The following is a 24060-nucleotide window of genomic DNA, read 5'->3' as shown; positions in this document are numbered from 1 at the left end:
GTGAGAGTGTCCTAACCTTTCTCACTGTGGAGTAAAAGCCAGTGAAGGGAGGGAAACTGGGGCGCAGGAGGCTGGACTTAAATCTGGCCCCTGAATCATTCACAGAGTGAAGACAGGAGAGAGGAGGACGGATCATGTTACATTGTTGGCAGGATCAAAGAGTCTCTCTCTATGGAGAGAGCAGGAGAGTTGCAGACCTATGGTTGCTTTTTGGCTCTGATTAACACCAGGCAGTCTAAGTGGCCAGTGAGGAGGCACATTTAACATCTTCTGTAATAACACCCTTGACAGATGAACTCATTAGGTGTATACATGCTTGTATTCCCCCAGGAATTAATTTTAATGAAGTATTCATTAAAGTTGGATTGCTGCTCAGGAAGAAAAATTAACCTTACTTAATTAAATTGATTTTTGATATTCAAAATGCCTTAAGAAGCCTGGTTGTTCCTCCTTCACAGGCTTTTCTAACACTCTGTGGGAATGAATGCAGATCATTGCAGTGTCTATCAGAGTTAAACATGAAAAGATGTTTTCTAAACTGAGATTCCCCAGGCAGATGAAGGGCTGGGGAGCCCTGTGAAGCTGGCTCTGCTGCTTCTCCATGGGACCTACAACCACCCTCTGATGAGTGTCTGTAAAGCAAGGGGAGTGGGGGTGGGGGGATTAGCTTTAATCCAAGTTTTCCTGCCTGGTTGTCTGCTTGCTGTGGCTTACTTGATTCTTAATAAGGTCTCAGAAATCAAAGACATGTGTATTCTCTTTTAATTATGAGCCTGTGGGTGAGAGAAAGGAGCGTGAATGAACAAGAGCCATGTTCCTTGTGAGGACTGTGGGGCTATAGGCTGCCAAAGGAGGTGTGGACCAGGTTAGTTTCCAGGGAAGTGCCGTTCCTGGAAAGTTAACTGAAGCTCCCAGGAAACCTCTCTAGCTGCATCTCCAACCTTCTGGACATGGAATTAGGAGGGTGGGATTCCAGTCCAGATCCTGCTGCTATAAAATCCTGTGTGTTTGTGCTAATCACAGTGTCTCTGGCCTTAGGTTGCCTCATTTATAAAATTGTGCAGTTAGACTCAATGTTCCTAAGGCTCTTTATGGTTCTAATGTGAGTTCAAGATTCTTTTTTTTCTCCTCTTCTTCTTTATTTGATGTCGATAATCATAATTAACAATAGTAGTTAAGCCTGATGTGATATATGTGATTTATCTAGCCTAAGATTCGGTCTGTTGCAAGCACTCAGTGTATATTAGGTAGTGTATTTTTCTAATTGAATATTTACTACTTGCTAGACACATACAGCATCACATGTAATCCTCATGAGAATCTTACGATACAGACTTTATTAAACATATTTTCAAACAAAGAAGCTAAGGCCCAGAAAAGAACCTGTCTAAGGTTACAGAGCTGCTCAGTACAGCAGGGTCTTGACCTGTCTTCCTAAATTCTGTGCTTGTGTTCTTACCTGCTACCATGCATTCTGTCCTCCTTTCTCCCTCTCGTATCTCCTCTGCTCGTCTGCCCTTCTTCCTTCTCCTTACTCATCTTTTTACCTTTTCAAACCCCAAGACAGAGTCAGGGTAGCTCTTAGATGAAAAAAGTAAAAGAATAGTCAGGGATGCAGTTATTAACCATTCTTTTCCAAGATAGCTCTCAAACCTTGCTAAGTTTGGTCCTGTTTGAATCTGAGACTTGTTTTCCCACCATCGTTCAGTTCATATTTCATATGAAATAGTACCAAAGGAAGTGGGATGATACTGGGACAGGTGAAGAAAGGGAGAGGGAACTAAAATGGATTTGCCCTACTATGTGCCTAACTATTTCTCTGTCTAGTCAATAACAATGAGAATTGTCATTTTTAATTCTAATTTTATATATCAGAGAAATTAATAATTTGCTCAAGGTCTTATAGTGAGGATGTGGTAAAAGTAAGGATTGAACCCAGATCTTTCTGACTGCAAAGCCCCTGCTGTTTCTCATTGGCCTTTCATATAAAGGCCAGGAAACAGACTTGGAAGAGTTTTCTAAACCCAGGAATTTATTTGAGGCTGTCAGCAAGTAGCATAGTCTATTACTTTGGGGCCCCAAAATATGAGAGAAATTAGGAGCAGTCCTGCCTGGATGTAAAGGGATGTATGATTGTGAGGCTTTTTTTGTTCAAGAGATCTACAACCCTCAGATCACATACATTCTAAGTTTTTCCAGGAGGGAAAGAAAAGTATCATTTTGAGTGGCTATTATGGTGGGGCTCCTCATGGGGGCCATCCTATAGGACTTTTTATCTGCCTGTTTCCTCTCAGTTACCTTCTAGGTCTTTACTGGGCATGGCTGTGTGTCTTTGTGGTAATTACTTAGCTTCTATTATTTTGTGATAATTATGATGGTGACTATTACAAATTTGAGTCGTACAGTTTTAATACCTACTTTTTCCTAGTAGAAAACTCCCTCCCAAATTTACCCTTAGATCATCTCTGAAGTAGGTTGTAAAGAACTTGAGGACTCAACTCAGGCATCATTTTTCCTTGAAATTCTTCCCTGGGGCTTCCAGCTTCCTACCCAGACAGGATAGGAGCACTGTGTGTGTACCTCATCAACAATGCTGGGATCTCACTGAGATGACTGACTCTTTCTCATTAAATTGGGGGTGCTCATATGTAGAGTACACATGTGGGCTTAGATGTGTAAACATAGATTCTAATATTTCTACTGCTGTGTCTGATACTTAGTGACACTGAATAAATATTAAACAGGCTTACTTGACAATGAGAAGCTAGTCACTTCTCCTAAAAAGAAGAAAATAGAAAAAATAAAAAGGTGGGGGAAAGCCCATTCGATTGCATCATTCATCTACTCCAGTTCTTTGATTTGAACTCTACGGACAGTGTAAACAAAGAAAGGCAGGTGGGGAATCTGAGTTGCCTGTGGGAGCTTTCCTCTACAGCCTATGTAGCAGGCAGAAATGGATTATTGGGTAGTCAGAAGTGAGGATCCTTGAATGGGCTAATGAAGGAACACCTGTGGTTTGCTCTTTCCCTATTCTGTTTAATGCCTCTCAAGACACACCAGCTCTCAGACCTTGCTAAATGTGGATCCTTTCTGATCCTGGTCAATTAACTCTTGACTCCATCCTCTTTACTCTGTAGGCAAAGTTCTGATTTTTTACTCAAGGCAAGGTTAGTAGCCAAGTTTACTAGTCCACAAGTCTGTGAGGGAATTTTGAGTTGCTATGGATCTTTTCTCTCTTACAGTAAATAGAGTGAATGGAAGAATAATTTTCTACTCAGCTGTACCAAAGATGTACTTTAATTAGGATCAGAGGGGAAACAGAAGGAAGATATGAAGAAGATGTCCCCTAGGCTCGTTTCTTCTGCAGATTCAAGAGTCTGCTTGATTCTGTTTGCTGGCTTTGTGAATTCTTGGTGACTAAAGGCGTCTGGAGGGTTAAAAACTTCTAAGTATTTAATTGCAGTGTTATTAATAACCTTGAATAATTAGAAACCATCTAAATATTCCATGTTAAGTGATTCATTAAATCATAATGAATCTATAGAGTGAAATATTATACAGTTATAAATCACATTGTCAAAGATCATTAATGGCATGAGAAAGAGCTTGTGGTATAATATATAAAAAGCTGTATATCCATCATGACCACAATTTTGATCACATACTTAGAATGAAGACTAGAAGGAAGCATACAAAGAAGTTAAGAATGTTATGAATGATTTAATTTTCCTTTGAATATTTTATTTGTTTTATAAGTTTTCTTTAATATTTCCAATTGAAAGTGAAGAACAATCCCAATAAATGTTATTTTATGAAAACAAAACTTTCCATCTCTACTTTGAGAGAAGAGCTACATAATAAAGAGAGGTGACAAACATGTGCTTGGAACTTTCTTATGCATCCAGAACCTCAGCTATTAATAGAAATTGTGCTGAACTTTCAAATATCTTCCTTTTGCCTGGGGACAAGAGGCCAGCTGGCTGTTTGCTGGTCTGGAAAGCTCAGGGAGAATGTAGGGAGAAGTATTTACTCGAGTCCTCATTTTCTTTGTCCAGGAGAAAAAAAGTCATTTTAAAAAAAGGCATTTGTGGCAAGTGTCATCTGCTCCACAGAGATTGTCCAGGCAGAATTCTCTCTTTGCTCTGTTTCCATGGAAATGCTGCAATTGCTGGGTTTTCAAAATAACTGTATTTAGATTATTTTTGTAGTCATAATATGAGAGTCAAATTAACTAAGGAATGTGGCCAAGATAATCAACTTCAGCTCTTTGTTAGATGTTTAATTAAATGCCATTTCCAATTGTTTATAACTCTGTGAAATCATTCTTTCATGCTATTTCCTGCTCAAATGGGTATGTACACCACAAATGCCATAGATACACGCATACACACATATTCCTTTATCTGCCCACTATAGAACCAAAACTGAATCAGTTTTCAAAGGGGATTATCGGCCTTAAGAACAAAACAACTTCTTCTTCTTCTATGTCAGTTGTTAGGCTGGTATGGTATTTATTTAAGAGATAAAAACTGACAGTCAATGCCAAAGGAAAATGATGCCTTCAAAATGAGGGAGGGGTGATTCATCCCATGGAATTGGTGTTCCTTTCGCATCTCTAGGAGTCAATCAGTTGTATCAGCACAATGGCTACCAGAACTGTGCAAATGGTGTAGCCAATCAACAGGAGAAAGCAACAGAGTAAAATTACCTCTTTCCTTAAGCTCTCGTCCATAAGCCTCGTTATTTCTACAAACCTCCTAGTTTCTTCCCTCCTTGTCCCTCCCTTCCTGCCCTTTTCAGTTTCCCTTTTCTCAGGCTGCCCCTCTATGTAAGCAGAATGGGGTCCATGCACTGGCCCTTCCTGAACTCTCTGGTTTCAGTCTTAGAGCAAACTTTATGTAGGCTCATTGAAAGGCTGCCTTAACTCCCCCTCTACCAAAGTTCAGAGAGTTTCAAATCAGTTCATTCTTTTAGATGTAGGCATTTTGGGCCATAATGTGTTCTCTGAGAGAACACATTAAGAGACCTAAGTGTATGTATCTTGTGCATGCATATTCAGTTGTGTCTGACTCTTTGCAAACCCATGAATGGTAGCCCACCAGGCTCCCACCTGGGAAGCAGGGCCCAAATAATTATTGCCAAGCAGAGAGCAGAACCCTGAAAGAATGGTCCTCGCACAGGTGTGTTTGATCAAGAACAGAAGGTCTGGAAATGGCTGAAACAGGAGATTTTTTCTCAGGAGCAGGTGGATTATGGCAGAGGCACAGTGCTAATTAATATTTTAGACAGTGGATAACCAGAGGGTTAAGAGGATTATCCTAGGGGAGAGAAATGGAAATGGAGGACAGCAGGAAGAAAAGTGTGGTAGCTGCTCCTAAGCTGCCTCACTCACTCCATGATTTCACCTCATTCTGGCAATGGTTTGTGGTAACTTGAACTGCAAGATCATTCTGACTCAGTCTCATTGGCTCCCTGATAATGAATAAATTAATAATAGAAGTGACTCTCTGATTTGGATTCTTTTCAAAGTAATCTAGGCATGCTCTTCAAGAATAAGTCAGATGGACACATAGACAGAGGGAGACCTACAGGAAATTCAGGTAATAGGAAACTTACAGCCTAAGGAACGGAATATGGGTCCTTACTCATAGGTTAGTCACACTGATGTTAATGTTTATGCCTCAGAGGTGCTTATTCAGAACTATGAGCCTGCAATTTAAGCTTGCTGAAACCAGGGGGCGACTGTGCATGATTTTCTGTGGTTCTCTACTCAAGCCTTCCAGATACTAAATAGTATCTTAACTTGGTAGTACAATTATCTTCAAAGTGTTGCTAAACTCTCTAGACTTGGGGTGTCTTGGTGTCAAAGATGTGACTGCAGTTTTTTTCAATTTAGGAAGGCATTTTTATTACAACTCTCTTCTTTACCTTGGCTTCTGGAGAACCCACCTGCACACACATACTCATGCACATGTACTTTAAGTATGAAGTACTTGAAGTAGTTTTCCCATGATCATAGAGCTAGGACAAGGGCAAGATTGAGAATTATCCCCAGTATATACCAATTCCATTAAAGAACTTCGTTCCATCTGGGTTTTGTTTTGTTTTTGTTTTTACAGAAGGAAAAATGAAGAAATGTTATCACTAACCCTTTGTCTCTGGTGCTTCCCTATCTCTGAGTCAAATTCCATAGCAATTTTACTTGACATTTTATCCTCTTGAAGGTAGACTGGCCCTTTCCTTTCCTTATCAGGCTGCTGACCACTGGGCTGAGTGGCATCTATGTTTTTTGTTTGTTTGTTTAATTTAAATTATTTATTTATTTTACTTTACAACATTGTATTGGTTTTGCCATACATTGTCTTGAATCTGCCATGGGTGTACATGTGTTCCCCATCCTGAACCCCCTTCCCACCTCCCTCCCCATCCCATCCCTCTGGGTCATCCCAGTGCACCAGCCCTGAGCACCCTGTATGATGCATCGAACCTGGACTAGTGATTCGTTTCACATATGATAATTTACATGTTTCAATGTCATTCTCCCATATCATCCCACCCTCGCCCTCTCCCACAGAGTCCAAAAGACTGTTCAATACATCTGTGTCTCTCTTGCTGTCTCACATACAGGGTTATCGTTACCATCTTTCTAAATTCCATATATATGTGTTAGTATACTGTATTGGTGTTTTTCTTTCTGGCTTACTTCACTCTGTATAGTAGGCTCCAGTTTCATCCACCTCATTAGAACTGATTCAAATGCATTCTTTTTAATGGCTGAGTAATATTCCGTGGTGTATATGTACCACAGCTTTCTTATCCATTCGTCTGCTGATAGGCATCTAGGTTGCTTCCATGTCCTGGCTATTGTAAACAGTGCTGCGATGAACATTGGGGTACACATGTCTCTTTCAGTTCTGGTTTCCTCAGTGTGTATGCCCAGCAGCGGGATTGCTGGGTCATATGGCAGTTCTATTTCCAGTTTTTTAAGGAATCTCCACACTGTTCTCCATAGCAGCTGTACTAGTTTGCATTCCCACCAACAGTGTAAGAGGGTTCCCTTTTCTCCACACCCTCTCCAGCATTTATTGCTTGTAGACTTTTGGATAGTTGCCATTCTGACTGGCGTGTAATGGTACCTCATTGTGGTTTTGATTTGCATTTCTCTGATAATGAGTGATGTTGAGCATCTTTTCATGTTTGTTAGCCATCTGTATGTCTTCTTTGGAGAAATGTCTGTTTAGTTCTTTGGCCCACATTTTGATTGGGTCTCTTATTTTTCTGGAATTGAGTTACAGGAGTTGCTTATATATTTTTGAGATTAATCCTTTGTCTGTTGCTTCATTTGCTATTATTTTCTCACATTCTGAAGGTTGTCTTTTCACTTTGCTTATAGTTTCCTCTGTTGTTGAGTGGCATCTATGTTGTACATCATTGACTTCTTAGTTGATTTCCCTTAGTGGTAGGTTTTAATCTACCATAGACAAGATTTTCTTTACAATGAAGTAGAATATATGACCTGATAATGTGAAAAATCAACTTCAACTCATTAATCAGAGAATATACAGGAGTAGGACACATTTTTATTAAAATGATATTGACTCCTGAGGTCAGTGCATTTCCTCAGACATACCTGATCTTTCTCTAGTCTTTTTGTTGTTACACTGACATCTCGTCTTTGGCAAGTTTGATCTTTGGTCCCTACAATTTAGCTACATGGCTACCAGGTGGAGGGAGTGTCATGAGTCATGGTGGATTTCCTCAGAAAGGAATAATGCTGACTTTCTTCCCTAGACCTACACCAGAAGTGTTTAAGTTTTTACTGAAGAGGAGAAAAAAATGAACTCCAAGCTATGAAGCCATTAAAATAGCTTAAGGATGGTACTGAGAACAAAATTATCTTGAATAAAATAAATTCCTTAAGATATCTATAAGCTTCTGTCCTCTCTCATTCTTGTAATAGGAATACCAGCCTCATCCTGAGCAGTCTTCCATCCAGTGCCTTTTCTATCTGGACACACTAAGTTTGTTTTTCTTAAGTGACCTCTTTCCTAGCCACAATTTTAATCTCTCTCTCTCTTCACATAATCCTGTCTTTTCTTGCTTTTTTAAAAAGGAAATTTCTGGACTTTTCAATCTCTAGGTTTTCCTTAGGTATCCCAGGACAAAGTTGCAAAAAACAGAAAAGAGGGGCCCAGCTCATGTTAGCATATTGAAAGATCAAATCCAGTATCGATCTTTTACCAATTTAAAAATGGAGTACTTCAAACTTTTCCTCTGTCTTCTAGTGGGAACTGGAGGTGACTTGCATAAAAATATCTTTAAAATATAATAATATCTAAAAAAAAAATAAAAATAAAAAATAAAAAAAATAAAAATATCATAACATCTAGCACTTACTATATGCCAGGCACTGTTTCTAAGTGATATGCATATCATATGTATATATTTATATATAAAATATATATAAATGTAGAGTGTGTGTATGTATATATTTATATATAAAATGTATATAAATGTAGAGTGTGTGTATGTATATATACATATATATCTCATTTATTTGTGTGTGTATACATAAAGACACACACACATACACACACACACATATCAATTTATTGATAATCTTTACAACTCTGTAGGGATAACAACTATTACTATTCTCATTTTACTGTCAAGGAAAATTGAGGTGTAAAGAGGGTACATTACTTGTCCAAGGTTATAGAGGTAATATGTGGTAGAACTGGGTGTGTTTTCTTTCTTGCCTTTCTTTTGTTTTTTCTTTCGCTCTGTCTCTCCCTCCCTCCCTTTCTTTCTTTCTTCCTTCCTTTATTATTTAGTTTTTTAATTAATGTATTGTTGATTTAGAAGTTCTTAACTGCTATGCTATATTGCCTCTCTATATAGCAATTTTTCAGAGATTCCATTGTCTCATACCCAAGGACTTCAGCACAGTTGGAAAATGGTTTTGCCCCAGGAAAAACAGCAGCCAGAAAGTCTGAAGTAACTTTAAATTGTAGTGACCAATATCCTGAACTTTCTGATTTCATACTGATTTGAAATAGATACATTCATACCTATAGGATAATGTACCTGAGCTTAAATAGTCTGGAAAACTTGTGTTTTACAACAGAAAGCTTATTTGTAAAAAAAATAAATAAGTAAATTGAACTAAACCAGACACAAGCTGCTAAATGACAGAAACACTGAATAATAATTTGCAATAGGCTTATTAATAATGCTATCTGTTAAAAAAAATAATGCTATCTGTTTATTTAAAGCATTGATAATAAGTAAATAATTGATTTTTCATAATCTTTGAAGTGAGCAGGTCAAATCTTTTTCTTCCCATTTTGTAGATTAGGAGACTGAGGCTCAGAGAAGTTCTTACCTGTCCAAAAAGAACACTCCCCTTTTATTTGTTACCTCCAGGGCTTCTTAATCTTATGAACTCAACCTCTTCTGTCACACTTAAGGCCTTTCCTCTCTTAAAGACAAGAATAACCTGTCAAAAGTCTGAAGATTATTTTTGTCTCTCTTTATTGTCTCTTTTCTAACCCCTTGTTACAAAGGCCACACCATGGTTTACCATACTGAGAACCAACAAGATGAAATAATATTCTTAAGATGGATATTTATCCATGTTTTTAACATGGAAAACTTACAGAATGTTAGAACTGTAAGTTAACTATTTTATTTTATGCTTTCCTCAGCCTATGTTACACATGAAGTCTGACAAGCAAAGGTGACATACTCAAAGACACCACAGGTTATGGGAAGAACAGCAGTCACAATCTGCATCTTCTGGCTCCTTCTATCAATTTTTTCTCTCTACTGGCTTTTCTCCTGGTAGAGTCATGAGCTTATCTTTTCTGCTAACAAGGGGAAGGGTCCTTGTTTCTAAGCAAACATCAGACATGTCTTTCCCTCGACCATTCATGAAAATGCTCAATGAGAGCACTTAGAAGTGGAGCACTGTGGAAGTCCACCGGTTTTCAGTATGAGGAAGAGCTATCAATAAATGAACTTTTAGTATTTCAATTCAACTCCTCATCATTTCCAGTACTTATTCCATTCAAAACACTACTCTTAGCTCTTTTAAAGTTGTCTGACCAGTAATATCATCCTGATTGCATTTCAACATCTTGAATATCATGATGGAAATGTCTTATATTGAAATTAAGATAAGCTATACCTCTTTAGCAGTCAGCTTTCTAACCAACAAAGCAGTCCTTAGAAGAAAAAATAGTTTAGCCTAGCACGTATTTTCTTAATTAATCTTCACTTGGTTCTTAGTGAACATCCCATTCTTTCTTGTATATTTGTAAAATCATGATACATGTCTGGGAATCAGCCTCTAGCTATCTGCAGGAAGTGTGCAGAGTCGTCCTTTATGAAAGATGAAATAGAATTTGTCCATCATCAGTTTCCTGTTCTTCCCACTCTCTCAAAAATGAGTGAGCTTCCTGCTCTAAGACCAGTTTTCCAGAACCACTAGAAAGTAAGGCAGAGGGTAATTCCTGTCCTTAGGGAATGCCTGTACTAGTGGAGTAAACTTAGCAGAGATGGATAGTGAATATAAATACAGAGATGCAAACTGACCCATAGGGTGCTGATTAGGACAGTCTGATATTGAACTGAGTAGTTAAGGGTAGGTTGGATGACCTGAGTTCCACACTCTTGCCCTTAATCCCAGCCGTCCACTCCCATGTGCCCTGAGTAGACTCTGCTTTCTCTATCCCCCACAGCTATGGACATGGATGGAAGACCTTCAGAAGGAGATGCTGGAGGATGTCTGTGCAGACTCTGTGGATGCGGTCCAGGAACTGATCAAGCAGTTCCAGCAGCAGCAGACCGCCACTCTGGATGCCACACTTAATGTCATCAAGGAGGGCGAAGACCTTATCCAGCAACTCAGGTCAGCGCCTCCCTCCCTGGGGGAGCCCAGCGAGGCCAGGTCAGCATGGGCGGTGCTTTCCAGTGGGAAATGCCTTGGACTAGACACGAGATAAGTCATCATGTCCTGGTCTTGGCTCAGCTGCAGCCAGCTTTGTGGTCTTGTGTGAGCTTCAGTTTCTCCATCTGTCAGATATAAAAATGCCTGCACCATACCCAACTTGAATTTAGAATGAATTAGTCAGTGGAAAAGCTCTTATGTTTCACAGAATTATGTATCATTGAAGATGTTATTCAGTGATCTATAAGTAATATAAATACAATAAAAATTTAGCAATATTCAATAGAAAATAAACAGCATCTTCATAAAAAATGATGGCATATTTGATCATGTGAAGAAATAGCCATTATGGAACATAGTGTTATTTGGCATCTGGTCTTGGGCTAATTCTGAATTCCAGTGCTCCAGTCAGTAATATGTGACCCCAAATGATTGTCTTTGGCCTAATGCAAATGTAGAGAGTGTGTGATGTGTCCTACTGTGCTCTCTGCTTACCCACATATGACCTTTCTACCATTCCTTGGTACCCAGAAAATAAAACTCCTTCTCTATTGCCCTAAACAAATATAGCTAAGAATGAATCTTAGAAAATCCTGTCTGACACCTTATATTCATTTATAATAATCCACCCCATTGCCTCCTTTCCATTTGCATCAATATCTAGTTTCCTGTCGCTGTCAAGGGCATCAGCTCCTCAGATAAAGTGTCATGAGGCCTTGAGCAAGCCCTCAGCAACCGGCCATGTGCCCAGGTGATATGTAAATAGGATTTGATGGCACTAATGATGTCTGCCTGCGGGGACTTGTTCCTATCCCCAGATCACTGAGTGCTGGGACCTCTGCCAGGTCCAGATAGCAATAATCTCATCAACAAGACCAGGACAATCCTGAGGCCAGAGGGAATTTCTTCAGTTGGAGAGGCTTCCTCCCGCCCCCCACCCCCACCCCCAAACCAGCTGTCCGATTAGATAAATAAGAACTTACCTTAAGATAGCCCTGGCATGTTTTTCTGTTGGATTGATCATTTCTATTCCAAACATTCACACACCATGTTCTGAGTCCTCCTATTGCATACTAACAAGACAGCCTCTTTCCTTTCTTCCCCTGGTTCATCTTCATGAATGTATAGTACATGACAGTTTTGTCTGCCTACCTAGAAAACTCCACTGTTATTTGCTTCTGAGGAAAATTCCAAATAATGAGCAATCACTTAACCTCTCTAGGCCACAGCTGTTTCATCTGTGTGATTTAAGGAGTTCACTCTAGGAGCCTGTCAACTCTAGAATTATGTAATGGCTTTTGTGTTTTTTCTCCGAACGCTTTCCACGAGCTTGGCTGGCCTCTCTGTGGGGCGGAGTCTGTGGCAGATGCCCTGCCCACCTTGCACCATGCCTGAGGGCTGAAGGCTACTCAGTGTTGGTGGAGGCAATGAGATGGCTGATGCCTGTCCTACAAGTTTAAGTTCTATGGATTTCGGAGAGGACCACAGGCATGTGTCAAGAACCACTGGTGACTGTTCCTTCCTCCACTAGTCTGACACTCACCTAGGCTCCCTAGTAGACACTGGCAGGATGCCTCACACACACCAGTTCACACATCTTCCCTAGGCCTCATGACTCTTCACACTGAAGCACCTAAGGTGCTTTCACATTATCTCTTTGATTCTAGTGTATATGACAGTGACAGAAGTGCTATACAAAGGGACCAGAAATCATCCTTTTCCTTCTGGAAGCTGAGAGAAAGACTGAGGGGAGCCATCAGAAATAGTAGTCACATCCTCCCAATAGTACTGTTCCCAGCAAATGCACAATGTATAGTGTTCAGTACTCTTCCTGAGTTCTTTTCATGGTTGGGGGAAGCTGTGCATGGTGGGCTTTCAAGCCCAAATAGGCCAAGGTGAGAAGAGAGGGACTATAAGTTCTCTAGGTGACAGAAGGGGAGGCTCTTGGCCTTGTGCTTCCTCCAGTAACAGTGCGAGCTCCGACACCATTGCTTCTGAGACAGACACAGGCCAAAAAGACCCGGTCTTCAGAAAAGCTGCTGCTGAGAGCATTCAGTACTAAGGACTTTACCCTCTGACTTCTTAGATTGTATCAGAAACCAAGATGTCATGAGATAATGAATGTGCCTGTTTCTTTCAAGTGTAGGGGCTCTAGCTTACTCACTCAAGGCCCTATAGAATCTAAACTTATTGAATTCCAGTTTTTCTATTGTAATGGTCTCTTTGGAGATGTTACCACCTCACTTGTCTCAGCAGATCAATGTTTATCTCTCTATTCCCTCTGTGTCACCTCCCCTTCCTGCCTTTGTACGGACCTTCTCTGCTCGGAAAGCCCACCCTTCCCATCTACTTGGCTCATCCTTTTCTTCTAATGCTCAAATCAGGGCTCATCCTCTGTGAAGCCTTTGTTGGTTGTTCAGCCTCTTGTGCCCTAGATTCTACTTTCCCCAACTGGACCTGTGCCCCAGTCAGAACCTGACACATCTTTCAGAATTAACAGTCATTCATACAGCACATTCCTGGTCACAGAGTACGGTCATACATGCCATCTTATTTAACAGCAAACCATGCCATGAGCAGGGCAGGGATTATTAAATCCACTTTACAGGAGGCAACTGAGCCTCAGGGAGGAGATTTCCCAAGGCCACCAGCCCATGTATGTCAGAGCAGGGATTTGAGCCAGGCTTGCAGCCTGAAGACCTCAAGCTCTCCTAAGTATAGCTTGAAGCCTATTAAATAACACCAGCCATAACTTTGGCATAGAATTATAAAGGGGATAAATGGTTTTTGCAACCATGATCTCACTTTACTTTAACCATGATCCTGTGAGTAAAAACTAGGAAGGATTTTTTCCATATACTTTTAATTTGTCTGCCTTTATGTATCGTGATATGTGTATTTGTGTGTGTATATTGAAATATGTGTATATTAGACTACATATATGTTTGGAACCATTCCATTTCATTGATATTTGTAGAGCCCCTTTGCATGTGTTATTTCATTTGATTCCTGTCACAGTTCTGCGCGAGGAATAGGACAGCAGCTAATCTCTTAGCTACAGTGCTGTGAACCCCAAAAAGGGTACATGTATCTTTGGTTCACCTATTAGGCAGATGGTGCCAGGCTCACAATAGAAGTCTGATAAACATCTATTGCTTGAGTGACTCTATTGATTCCCATCCCCCTTGCTGAGACAAGGAAGGCTCCCTCTCCACTGTCACTTTTAATATGACAAGCCCCCTCCTTTCTCTCTCCCACTGTGCCACAGGGACTCAGCTGTGTCCAACAACAAGACGCCCCATAGTAGCTCCATCAGCCACATAGAGTCAGTGCTGCAGCAGCTGGATGACGCCCAGGTGCAAATGGAGGAGCTGTTCCACGAACGCAAGATCAAGCTGGACATCTTCCTGCAGCTGCGCATCTTTGAGCAGTACACCATTGAGGTAGATGTGGGGAGGAGGTGTGGGCAGGTGGAAGGCAGGCTGCTTCCTGGCCCAGGGCACTGCCCCAGAGCTAGACTAAGGGGACTGGATAGAACTTTGCATCACAATACATTTTTAGGGATCAGCAAATTCATGTTCACCATGTTGGATTCCTTCCAGTCCCTTTCACCCTACTGCCAAGCAGAGGCCCTCTCCTCAGTCTCTGGGATTAGTCCACTGGGAAGGGTTTGTTGGTTTGCACTGAACTCTTACTTGGCACTTTGGTTCCTGGAAGACCATGGAGTTAGTCGTTTGGTGACTGAGGTAGACTTGCTAAATCCTATAGCTTCTTGAGTAGGAAGGCATTAAGATTGGGTGGTCTCCTCAGCTGGTGACTGCAGATTAGGGGTTGGATGGACTCACACAGCAGCCAGGAAGTCAGGGGTCAGAGGAAGGAAGACCCAGATCCTTCGTTTGCTTTCTGCTTATTAAGAAACTAAGCATGTGCAAAGGTCATTTGCTGGTTCATCTCATCAACGCCTCAGCTCATCCTGGGAAGGTCAGACTCTGGTGTTCTGATATATTTATGTCCTGTTTGTGATGCCTACTAATAATGTCTGCCCCACATAATACCAATCTTTTATTATTTTCTGCTTTAAGTCAGTGACTAAAGTCAGATCAGTAGGGTTTCTGAGGTGTGAAAAACATCCAACACCTATGAAGCATTGTCCTTTTAAGGGATGGCAAATGATTAAAAACTATGTCTTCTCTTTGCTCCTGGCTGGTGTGTTGTAAAGGAAAACCAATTCTCTGCCTACCATTCATTAAAACTTTACTTTGCATTCCCGCCATCTCCAAGTTGAGGCTTCTGGGTGTCTGGGATTGATCTTCCCAACAACATCTATGGAAACTTCTGTGGAACTGGTTTGGGAAGGAAAATTATTATTTTTTCAAACGTAAGTGTTAAAGTGTTAGTCGCACAGTTGTGTCCAACTCTTTGCAACCCCATGGACTGTAGCTCGCCAGACTCCTCTGTCCAAGGAGTTCTTTAGGCATGAATACTAGAGTGTGTTGGCATTCCCTCCTCTAGGAAATCTTCCCGACAGAGATTGAACTTGTGTCTCCCGCATTCAGGCAAATTCTTTACCATCTGAGCCATCAGGGAAACCTTTCAAATGTTGAATGCTCCAATATTCCAGTCTCAATGTCATTCCCAACCCCTTACAGGCCAGAAAGCTGTTTTGGCAACAGATGCCCTCTTCTTCAATCCCTAGAGCAATCCTTCCTATTTCTGACTCTCTTTTGACCTTTCTCTTCTTCACCTCTATCCTAACTTCTAGAAGCCACTGCAAATTTTTACTTAAAGATGTCATGTTCTAAAAGGTGCTCTCTGGACAATTTCTGAAATAAAGGAAGAGATAAGTCTTTCAATCTAGATCTTGATTATCCTTCCAGCTCATTCCATAACTTCAAGTGAATTTATTTATACTTTATATTTATAATCTATTTTGAATTGGTACTCATAGTGATTTCAGGTTGCAAATGGTATTTAAACATATATTGAAAGAACAATGAAAATGCCAATGGAAAATTAGAGATATTAGTGTGAGGAAAGGAATGAACGTGGGGTGACAAAGGTAATAAAAGAAAGAGTGGCAATTGCGAGTGAGAAATAAACAGAGGTGATGTTTGGTTGCAGTAGTATTGGCCACAGACATTCCTATCATCCTTACTCGACTCCATTTGACCCACTAAGAGTGAGTACATTCATGAGGGAATTACGTTAGCAGGTGTGGGAATTTGGCTGTTGTGTTCATTATTTACTTTCCTATCATTCCAAGTCCACATCAAAAAATGCTTAAGGAGAAGGAAATAACCTAAGGGTTTGGGTGTTTAAGCTTTATTTGGTGAGATGTCTGTGGTTTTGAGGTCTGGGTTGCTGGTTTAGTTCCAGAATGGGTCAATTAGCTTCACTTCACTACTTGGACTGTAACCCATTAACATCAGCTGGGGGCACCATTAGGATGTGTTTGCCTGCAGTGATTCTGGGATGATCCATTTCCAATCCAAAGCCTACAGAGAAAAAATACACTTTGTTTTTTTTTAAATAAAGTTGACTATAGATCAAATAGTTTAAAATTTGATCCTATTTATATGTTGCAGTAGAAGAGCTTGATATTTAAATTGTAGGATTTGCATTTCTCAGCCTTTGTGTTGTATAAAAGTTTCCCCTCCCACCCTGACAACTTGGACAGCTTGGTATGCAGCGAAGCTGAAGCAGGGAAGTAATAAAGGATCTAATAAAATGAGGGAGATGAAAATAGTGAATAGGTCAAATGAGGAGAATAAGAATTTGGTTCTGCACCCAGGTTTTAGCAGAGGTCTGGTTCCCCATTTCAGGTGTGGCCCCAAACTTGGGGAAATGTTGCTTTTCATCTTAGATAGGAATGAAAATCCTGCCAAACCTATGGAAAATTTCTGCTTTAAGTCAGATTGTCAGAGTTATATTTGAGGGTGATGAGATTATTTCAAATGCCAACTAGTGTTTCACTGTAGGGGTAAAAGGCAAGCTTCTAGAGATGATTCAGAGTGTGAAACTGAGGGTGGTTTCTGTAATGAGAGATGTGTGGATATAAGCCAGGGCAGAGGCTGTCACTGCAGGACCTACAGCTATGGTTTCCTTCCCTAAAGGAAGGCATCTGATGGACATACTCAGAATTCCTAGGGATTACTGAAGACCAGTGCAGGCCTGTCCCCGACATCTGGGGAGTCTAAGTCAAGACTCCTTAACCATGTCACTGATGGCTGGCATGGGCTAATTAATTTTAAAATTAAGATAACACATGAGTTGCTGCACTAGTTTCCTTTTACTTAATTATATGGCTCCCAGAGTACTTGGGATGGGGTTGAGGGTACCTGGCTAAGAGTGACACTTATCCCAAATGTATTAGGCAAAAGTTAAAAAACCAAGACTGCATTCCTGATATGCCTTCTTCATATCACTGGAGACCAGAAGCAATGATGCACAGATATTCTATAAAGGTTTTTCCCTGTAAGTTCAGCTTACTTCTGTGAAAGATGTTATAAGAAACAGTTGTAATAGAAAAGACACTTCACAAAATGCAAATAATCTTTATCTTGTGATGGTAAGAATATGGAAAATGTCTTCTTCTTTTTGATGCTTCCATGCATTTCACCTTTTATACAATTAATTAGAATGATTGGAAAGAAATATTTTGTTTCTTTCTAAAGAAATTTATTTATTTATATATTTCTAAATATTTCTAAAAATATTTTATTTTTAGAAACAGGAACAAGTCAGTGGTCTCCAAACTCCTTTGATTATACACAATAAACTATTTTTGAACTTTCAGCTCTCTACATATGTACCTTATTAGCTTATAAATTATGTACGTATTCTACTGTCACTAATAATCTCAAAATTCACTGTGCCTTTAGGGTGAGTGAAGCTTGACTTTTTCATTAGAAGCTGCAGTTCTGTATTTCAAATAGTATTCTTGATAATTTTCAATTATTTTTTGGTTCTGGCTTCTTGACAGATCTGATTAGATTGTCATTGTTTCTTTACCCCATCATGTGGCTGCCAAAGAGTTCAGGGTTCTCTTGAGTTTTCATGGTCAGTATTATCTTCAAACTGTAGTTTCTTTGAGGAACCTTGTTAAGCCACATGTCTTTTGTGAAGGGTAGTTTAGTTAAAACTAGATAATAGATAAGTCCATTTAACTGGGCACATGAAAAGAGCAATAATTTGAAATATGCTGAAAGCAGCTGAACAGATGAGCCAGAAAGTCCGTCTGTATTGAGGTACTTCCTATGTCCCCTGAGGAGCCCTCCCCCCACACCATCTGCCATGTGGTACAAGTGAGAGTCTGGGATCAGTATACTATGAAAGTCCAGGGAAATGTTGTATCTTTTTTTTTAGTAGTTTGATCAAATATGTGTGCATATAATATATATGTACATACATATGATTATTTATATACTTAGAATTTTTCTATTTGTTATCAGTGGGCAATCTTGGGCACCCCCTGGGATGAGCATACCCATACTGGAGAGTACTAGGAATGACACCAAGAAAGATAACCTATAAGGGACTTTATGAAAAATGGGCCACAGTTATAATCTTTCTTTTAAATTTCTGACTCTGTAATTATAATCAAAGTTTTTTCAATGTACCTGAAAATTAATCTGCATAATTAATCAGAGTAAGGAGTGGAATAGCAGCTCTGAATCCATGGGGTTCATATTGGGATAGGCTGGGGCCAGGCTGAGGCTAGAGAAAAATGGCCTTCAAGGAGGAAAATTCTTCCTAGAGTAGAGAAAGCTGATTGTTATTCACTGGTAGTATCAGCTCTGTGATTGGTTGTATGCAGAGGCCTTTTATGTTTTATACTTGAGTGAGATTGTTCAGTCAGCCTTTTACCTAACAGAAATTCAACTTGATAAACATTTAGTGAGCATCTACTATGCCTCAAAAATTATTTTGGGCACTGTGGATGAAACTGTCCCTGCTAGTTGGGGGCTAGTTGGGAAGAACCACAGAAACAGAACCATCCCATAGTGATAATAACACAGACAGGCTTACAGGTCAATGAGAACACTGAGGCAAGAATGCTTAGCTTTTCAGACTGCCTGTGGAAGGTTTCCCAGTAAGATGACACCTGGAGGACAGGTAAAAATTGATGGCCAGGGTTTGGCATCTCTGAAGAATGCCATCCAGCCTCTACCAGAATATCTCCAGAGCCCAGAAGCAGAGTTCAGGAGAGGAGGGAACTCAGGATCTCATTATTGTGTTGAACCAAGATCTTTTGCCCTTTCCTCCTGCTTCTGCTCTCTGGAGAAACAGAACAAATCTGCTCCCTCTTTTTGGAAGCTTTAAAAATATTTGAAAATGTTCATCATAGGCCTCTTTTTCTTTATCCAGAAAGTGTTGAGATTGTGAAAGTTATTTCTGCAGTCCTCTCTGACTCTAAAACTTCAATAGCTACTTCTCTTCACTGTTAGCCCTTCTGTGGGATATAGCCCCAGTGTTCTCCCCATTTCCTGGGTCCACATTGTTGCCTCATTGCCCCCTGGTGGCTGGACTCTAGTTATCCACGGTGGCTTATAACCCCATCCCCACCAACCCTGGGGGAGCTGTGTGTCCAAGACACTGGTGTTCTACACGCACAGCCCAAGAGACGTTTCTATGACTTCATCACCTGTCCTTTGACACGTCTGCTCCCTTAAAAACCCCTGGCTGTTTTTTCAGGGTACATGTTTCCAATACACTGACTTTTTAAAAAATTTAAATGAAAGCATTTTATGTATTTTTCCTCTCAAATTTTACTCTCTTTTTTCTGGTGCAGTTCTTCAGCCTATCAAAATATATTTAATTTATTATTGCTAACAGTGTTTCAACAATTTGAAATATTGGCCAGGTCAGGCAGGGCTCTGTGGTGCTTCACTGGACATCTTCCTTCAGTGACACAGAGCCATCAGCCTGCACAGTCATTCCTTAAAGGGCCACATCATCTTCTGGTCCAATTTCATAGCCCTCCATAGATAGTGTTAGACTCTGCAAAGCCTTGCTGTTCTCCTGGTTGTAATGTGCCTCAAACTCACCAACATAGTAACTATATCAATAAAAAAAAAGTAAGATGTGTTTGGGATCAGTCTTTGTAGGTTCCCTTGGGATCCCTATAGCCTTTTCTAAATGTACTCCAGATCTTTTGCAAAGGAAATACAGAATAAGTGCAATAAAGTAAACCAAAATTCTCACAAAATATTTATTTGACAGTTTTTTCTAGACTTTTGTCAAATTGATTTCAGAATCATTGGCAGTCTCCCCTCACATCTTCCATTAAAAAAAAAAAAAAAAAGGATTCTTTACATAGCTTTAGTATTCTGGACTGTCACCTGTTTTGTTAAATTATCAAAGATCCCTAATGGAAGCTTTCAGATCATTCTGTAATGGAGTGGGTAAGGGGCTGTGGACCTGAAGTCAGGAGACATTATGAAGGTTCAAATGCTGCCCACTTCTTTCTGGTAAAGATGCAGGGAACTCAGTAGAAGGAAATAATGTAAACTCCAGCATGGGGTGTTTAGCCTTCACGGGAGAAAACCCGTTCTGACACTCAAGCATTGATAAGTTCTAGAATGAGTGAACAATATATATCATGGGAGCTCTTCAACAGAGGGGAGATTTTTTTGAAAACAGTAGATTTCTATGAGTCTCAAACTGATTAAGAGGCAAAGATATGGGCAAAATAAAGACTCAAGATCCCCTCAGTATCAGTCATGGTTTTAAAAGATCTCAATTTTAATCATGATGATGATGAAAAAAAGAACATGAACTTGGTCGTAAAAGTTGTGTTCCATTATCTAAATTATCCAATTGGAATAGAAATTAGGTAGCCAAACATTGGAACTCATCAGTTAGAGTGTTATGATATGTTCTTACATTTTTTTCACAAAAATAAAAAAATAACTGCATGGATTTCTTTATTGCTAAGTCCTGCTTTTCCATACTGCTTCTTGCAGTATCCTCAAAGGTTTCCTTATACCTACATACATAAATATTTTAACTCTGGACAGATTGTATATATTTCTAAAACAAAGTGAAATTCCATGATATATTTTTAAAATAATCTGTATTAGAATTCACTAATCTCATCATTTTAATTGATTAACAGAAAAGAACCTAATACTAGACTACAAGAAGAACAAATGGCTATGGTAATTTAGTTTAGTTTCACAGTGGTAATACACATAAATATGTTGTTGTTCAGTCGCTAAGTCGTGTCTGACTCTTTGTGATCCCATGGACTGCAGCACACCAGGCTCCCCTGTCCTTCACTATCTCCCAGACTTTGCTCAGATTCATGTCCATTGAATTAGTGATGCTATCTAACCATCTCATCCTCTGAGGCCCCCTTCTCTTTTTGCCTTCAGTCTTTCCCAGCATCAGGGTCTTTTCCAGTGACTCAGGTCTTCATATCAGGTGGTCTAAGTATTGGAGCTTCAGCTTCAGCATCAGTCCTTCCAATGAATATTCAGGGCTGATTTCCTTTAGGATTGACTGATTGGATCTCCTTGCAGTCCAAAGAACATGTAACTATACATACCCATTGTAGATGAAATAGCCCTTCCCAAAGCAATGAAACTCTATTTAGCTGCAATATCTCTTCTCCTACCAGCCAGCACTTGTAGGTCAGTGAAGAATATTTAGCCTTCAGTTTTCTCATTTTAATATAAATAGTGACATTATAGAACAGAAAGATGTTCATTTGCATTGACAGCTCATGTATTTCAGAGCATCTTACCACAGAGAAATGCCTTAGACCCTTCCTCCTCACTATTAGTTGGAATGGGATTGGACCTTAATGTGCATAACATATGTAGTGTTGATACACACACACACACACACACACACACACTCTTTGCTGAATGGCAGTGTAGTATAGTCACTGAGTATGCAGTATGAGTTACAGGGCCTGGGTTTGAAACCTGTCTCACCAGCTTTACTAATTGTATGATTTTATGCAAGTTACTCCCTTGGTTTCCTCATCTGAGAAATAGGTATGAGAATAATAATTCCCAGTCCATAGAGTTATTAAGGATTTAATGAGTTAACACATAGAACTCAAGTACCTAGCACTTAACACTGTAATACATTGTAGTTAGCATTGTTATTATAAATAAACTGCCTAAATAACAAATTTGCTATATATATGTATATATAAATATGTATATGTATTTGCATCCACATTTTAAGCAAACATCCCATCTTATTCTCTCTGAATTTATTACCCAGTTCTGTTAGGTGATCCCTGAGTGTTCATGTAACTGCTGTGAGAGCCACAGGCATTTGCTCTTGCCATAAAGAGAATGTGCCCATGCAGAGGGCAGGTTACACTTCTCTCTGCCACAACCCAGTGTTCACACCCCAATGCCAGATTGCAGATGTTTCTCCTGTTCATGGCAAAGGCTCCTGAAAATAAAAGTGAAAGTGTTAGTTACTCAGTCCTGTCCAACTCTTTGCAACCTCATAGACTGCAGCCCACCAGGCTAGAATACTGGAGTGGGTTGCCATGCCCTTCTCCAGGGGATCTTCCCAACCCAGGGATCGAACCCAGGTCCTCTGCGTCGCAGACAAATTCATTACCGTCTGAGCCACAGGGAAACCCCAAAGGCTTCTAAGGGACCAAAGAATTCCAGTTAGATTAATATGACCTTTATACTGAGTATAAGTACTCAGTATAGTTTAAGTATATAAAGTATATTTTTAAGTATATAAGTACTCAGAATCAATTTTTAAAATTTACCAAACTCGTCAACAAAAATATCTTACTAGGGGAAGGTTGTGTGTTTTTTGAAAGGGTAAGTTATTCCTGGCTTTATATAAAGCCACAAACATACAATTTATTGATCTGTTCAAAGCACATGATTAATTTTAAAGGTTCATGTGAAGTGAAGAAAACGGAGTTACAATCAGTTTGTGAGGGTTTTTTTAGAGAAGAAAACAGAGGAAAGGTTAAACAGGCACTTCTCTGAAGTGAGAAAAATAAAAAGAAAGCTACCCCCTGAAGCTAGTTCTTGGACCAGCTCTGTTGATATGACACCATGGTTAAGAGCCCTTGACCTTGTAGCTGAGTGCTCAGTTCTGCCACCACCAAATCTGAGACCCTGAGGCAAATGATGTGACTTCTCTGTGCCTTTGTTTTCTCATGTTGTTGCTGTGAGGAGTTGCTATAAGGATGAAATAAAAGAAAATCAAATGCTTAACACTGAGGGGTAAGTTGCTTCAGTCGTGTCCGACTCTGCAATCCTATGGACTGTAGCCTGCCAGGCTCCTCTGTCTGTGGGAATTCTCCAGGCAAGAATACTGGAGTGGGTTGCCATGTCCTCCCCCAGGGGATCTTTCCCACCCAGGGATTGAACCCCTGTCTCTTGTGTCTCCTGCATTGGCAGGTGGGTTCTTTACCACTAGTGCTACCTGGGAAGCTAGTGGTAAATACTGTCTATCCCATAATGAATACACAGTTCAGGGTAAAATATCTTCTTTAAGACACTTGGGGGTGGGAAAGAATCCTCTACACATAACTACTGAGAAGGACCCCAAAAATGGGAGGAGCCAAAGAAGAGGGCTTTCTGAGAACAGAGCCCAAGGCCACTGCTAAACCAAGTCCCTGGAGTCAGTTTTGGGCTGCAGAACACTGGATTCAGTGAATCTCATCTGGCAGGAGAGCTTTGGGCTTCTTTTTGAAGTGCCTTCCCACTTCCCACTGCCTCTTATCCTATCTAAATTCCTGTTTAGCTCTTTTCTCTGATTTCCCTTATGGTTGTGACTCTGGAGTAGATAATTGTTAGAATAGAAAACACTGCCAATGTATCTCTCAAAGAGGTCATCATATCCTAACACTTCAATTAATTCAGAAGAGCAAGGCAGAGAGTGGCCATCAGAGCCAAGAGAGGAACTGAGTGAGCCAGGAGCTGAGATGGAGCTAATTGAGTGGAAGAAAAAAAAAAAAAATAGGTTGATTGAAAGCTGAATGTCCTGTGGGTACCTTATGTTCCATCTTTTACTCATTTGGTTCAGGCCCTAGTTTCTGCCCAGAACAAATTCTTCCAGGTTTCCTCTCCAAATGGAGTTAGATCACCAGATTAATCCACCAGACAGGTTTT

The 24060-nt window shown here is 40.0% G+C and overlaps 1 protein-coding gene across 16 annotated transcripts in view; it reads left to right on the top strand.

The window, feature by feature from the left end:
* The window catches only part of KALRN (kalirin RhoGEF kinase), a 673187-nt gene that overhangs the window by 348564 nt on the left and 300563 nt on the right, over positions 1-24060 (top strand). For 14 of the 16 annotated variants that reach the window (XM_043875040.1, XM_043875043.1, XM_043875038.1 and 11 more), the window contains exons 12-13: positions 10743-10951; positions 14220-14394. In XM_043875040.1, coding sequence (XP_043730975.1) covers positions 10743-10951; positions 14220-14394 — 384 coding nt within the window. The remainder of the gene's footprint in view (positions 1-10742; positions 10952-14219; positions 14395-24060) is intronic. The other 2 variants (XM_043875053.1, XM_043875052.1) reach the window with 1 other exon arrangement.

The sequence above is a fragment of the Cervus elaphus genome, chromosome 19, assembly GCF_910594005.1.
Source record: "Cervus elaphus chromosome 19, mCerEla1.1, whole genome shotgun sequence".
Classification (NCBI taxonomy): domain Eukaryota; kingdom Metazoa; phylum Chordata; class Mammalia; order Artiodactyla; family Cervidae; genus Cervus; species Cervus elaphus.
Note: the sequence above shows the minus strand (reverse complement) of the source record. Positions and strands in the feature narration are given on the sequence as shown.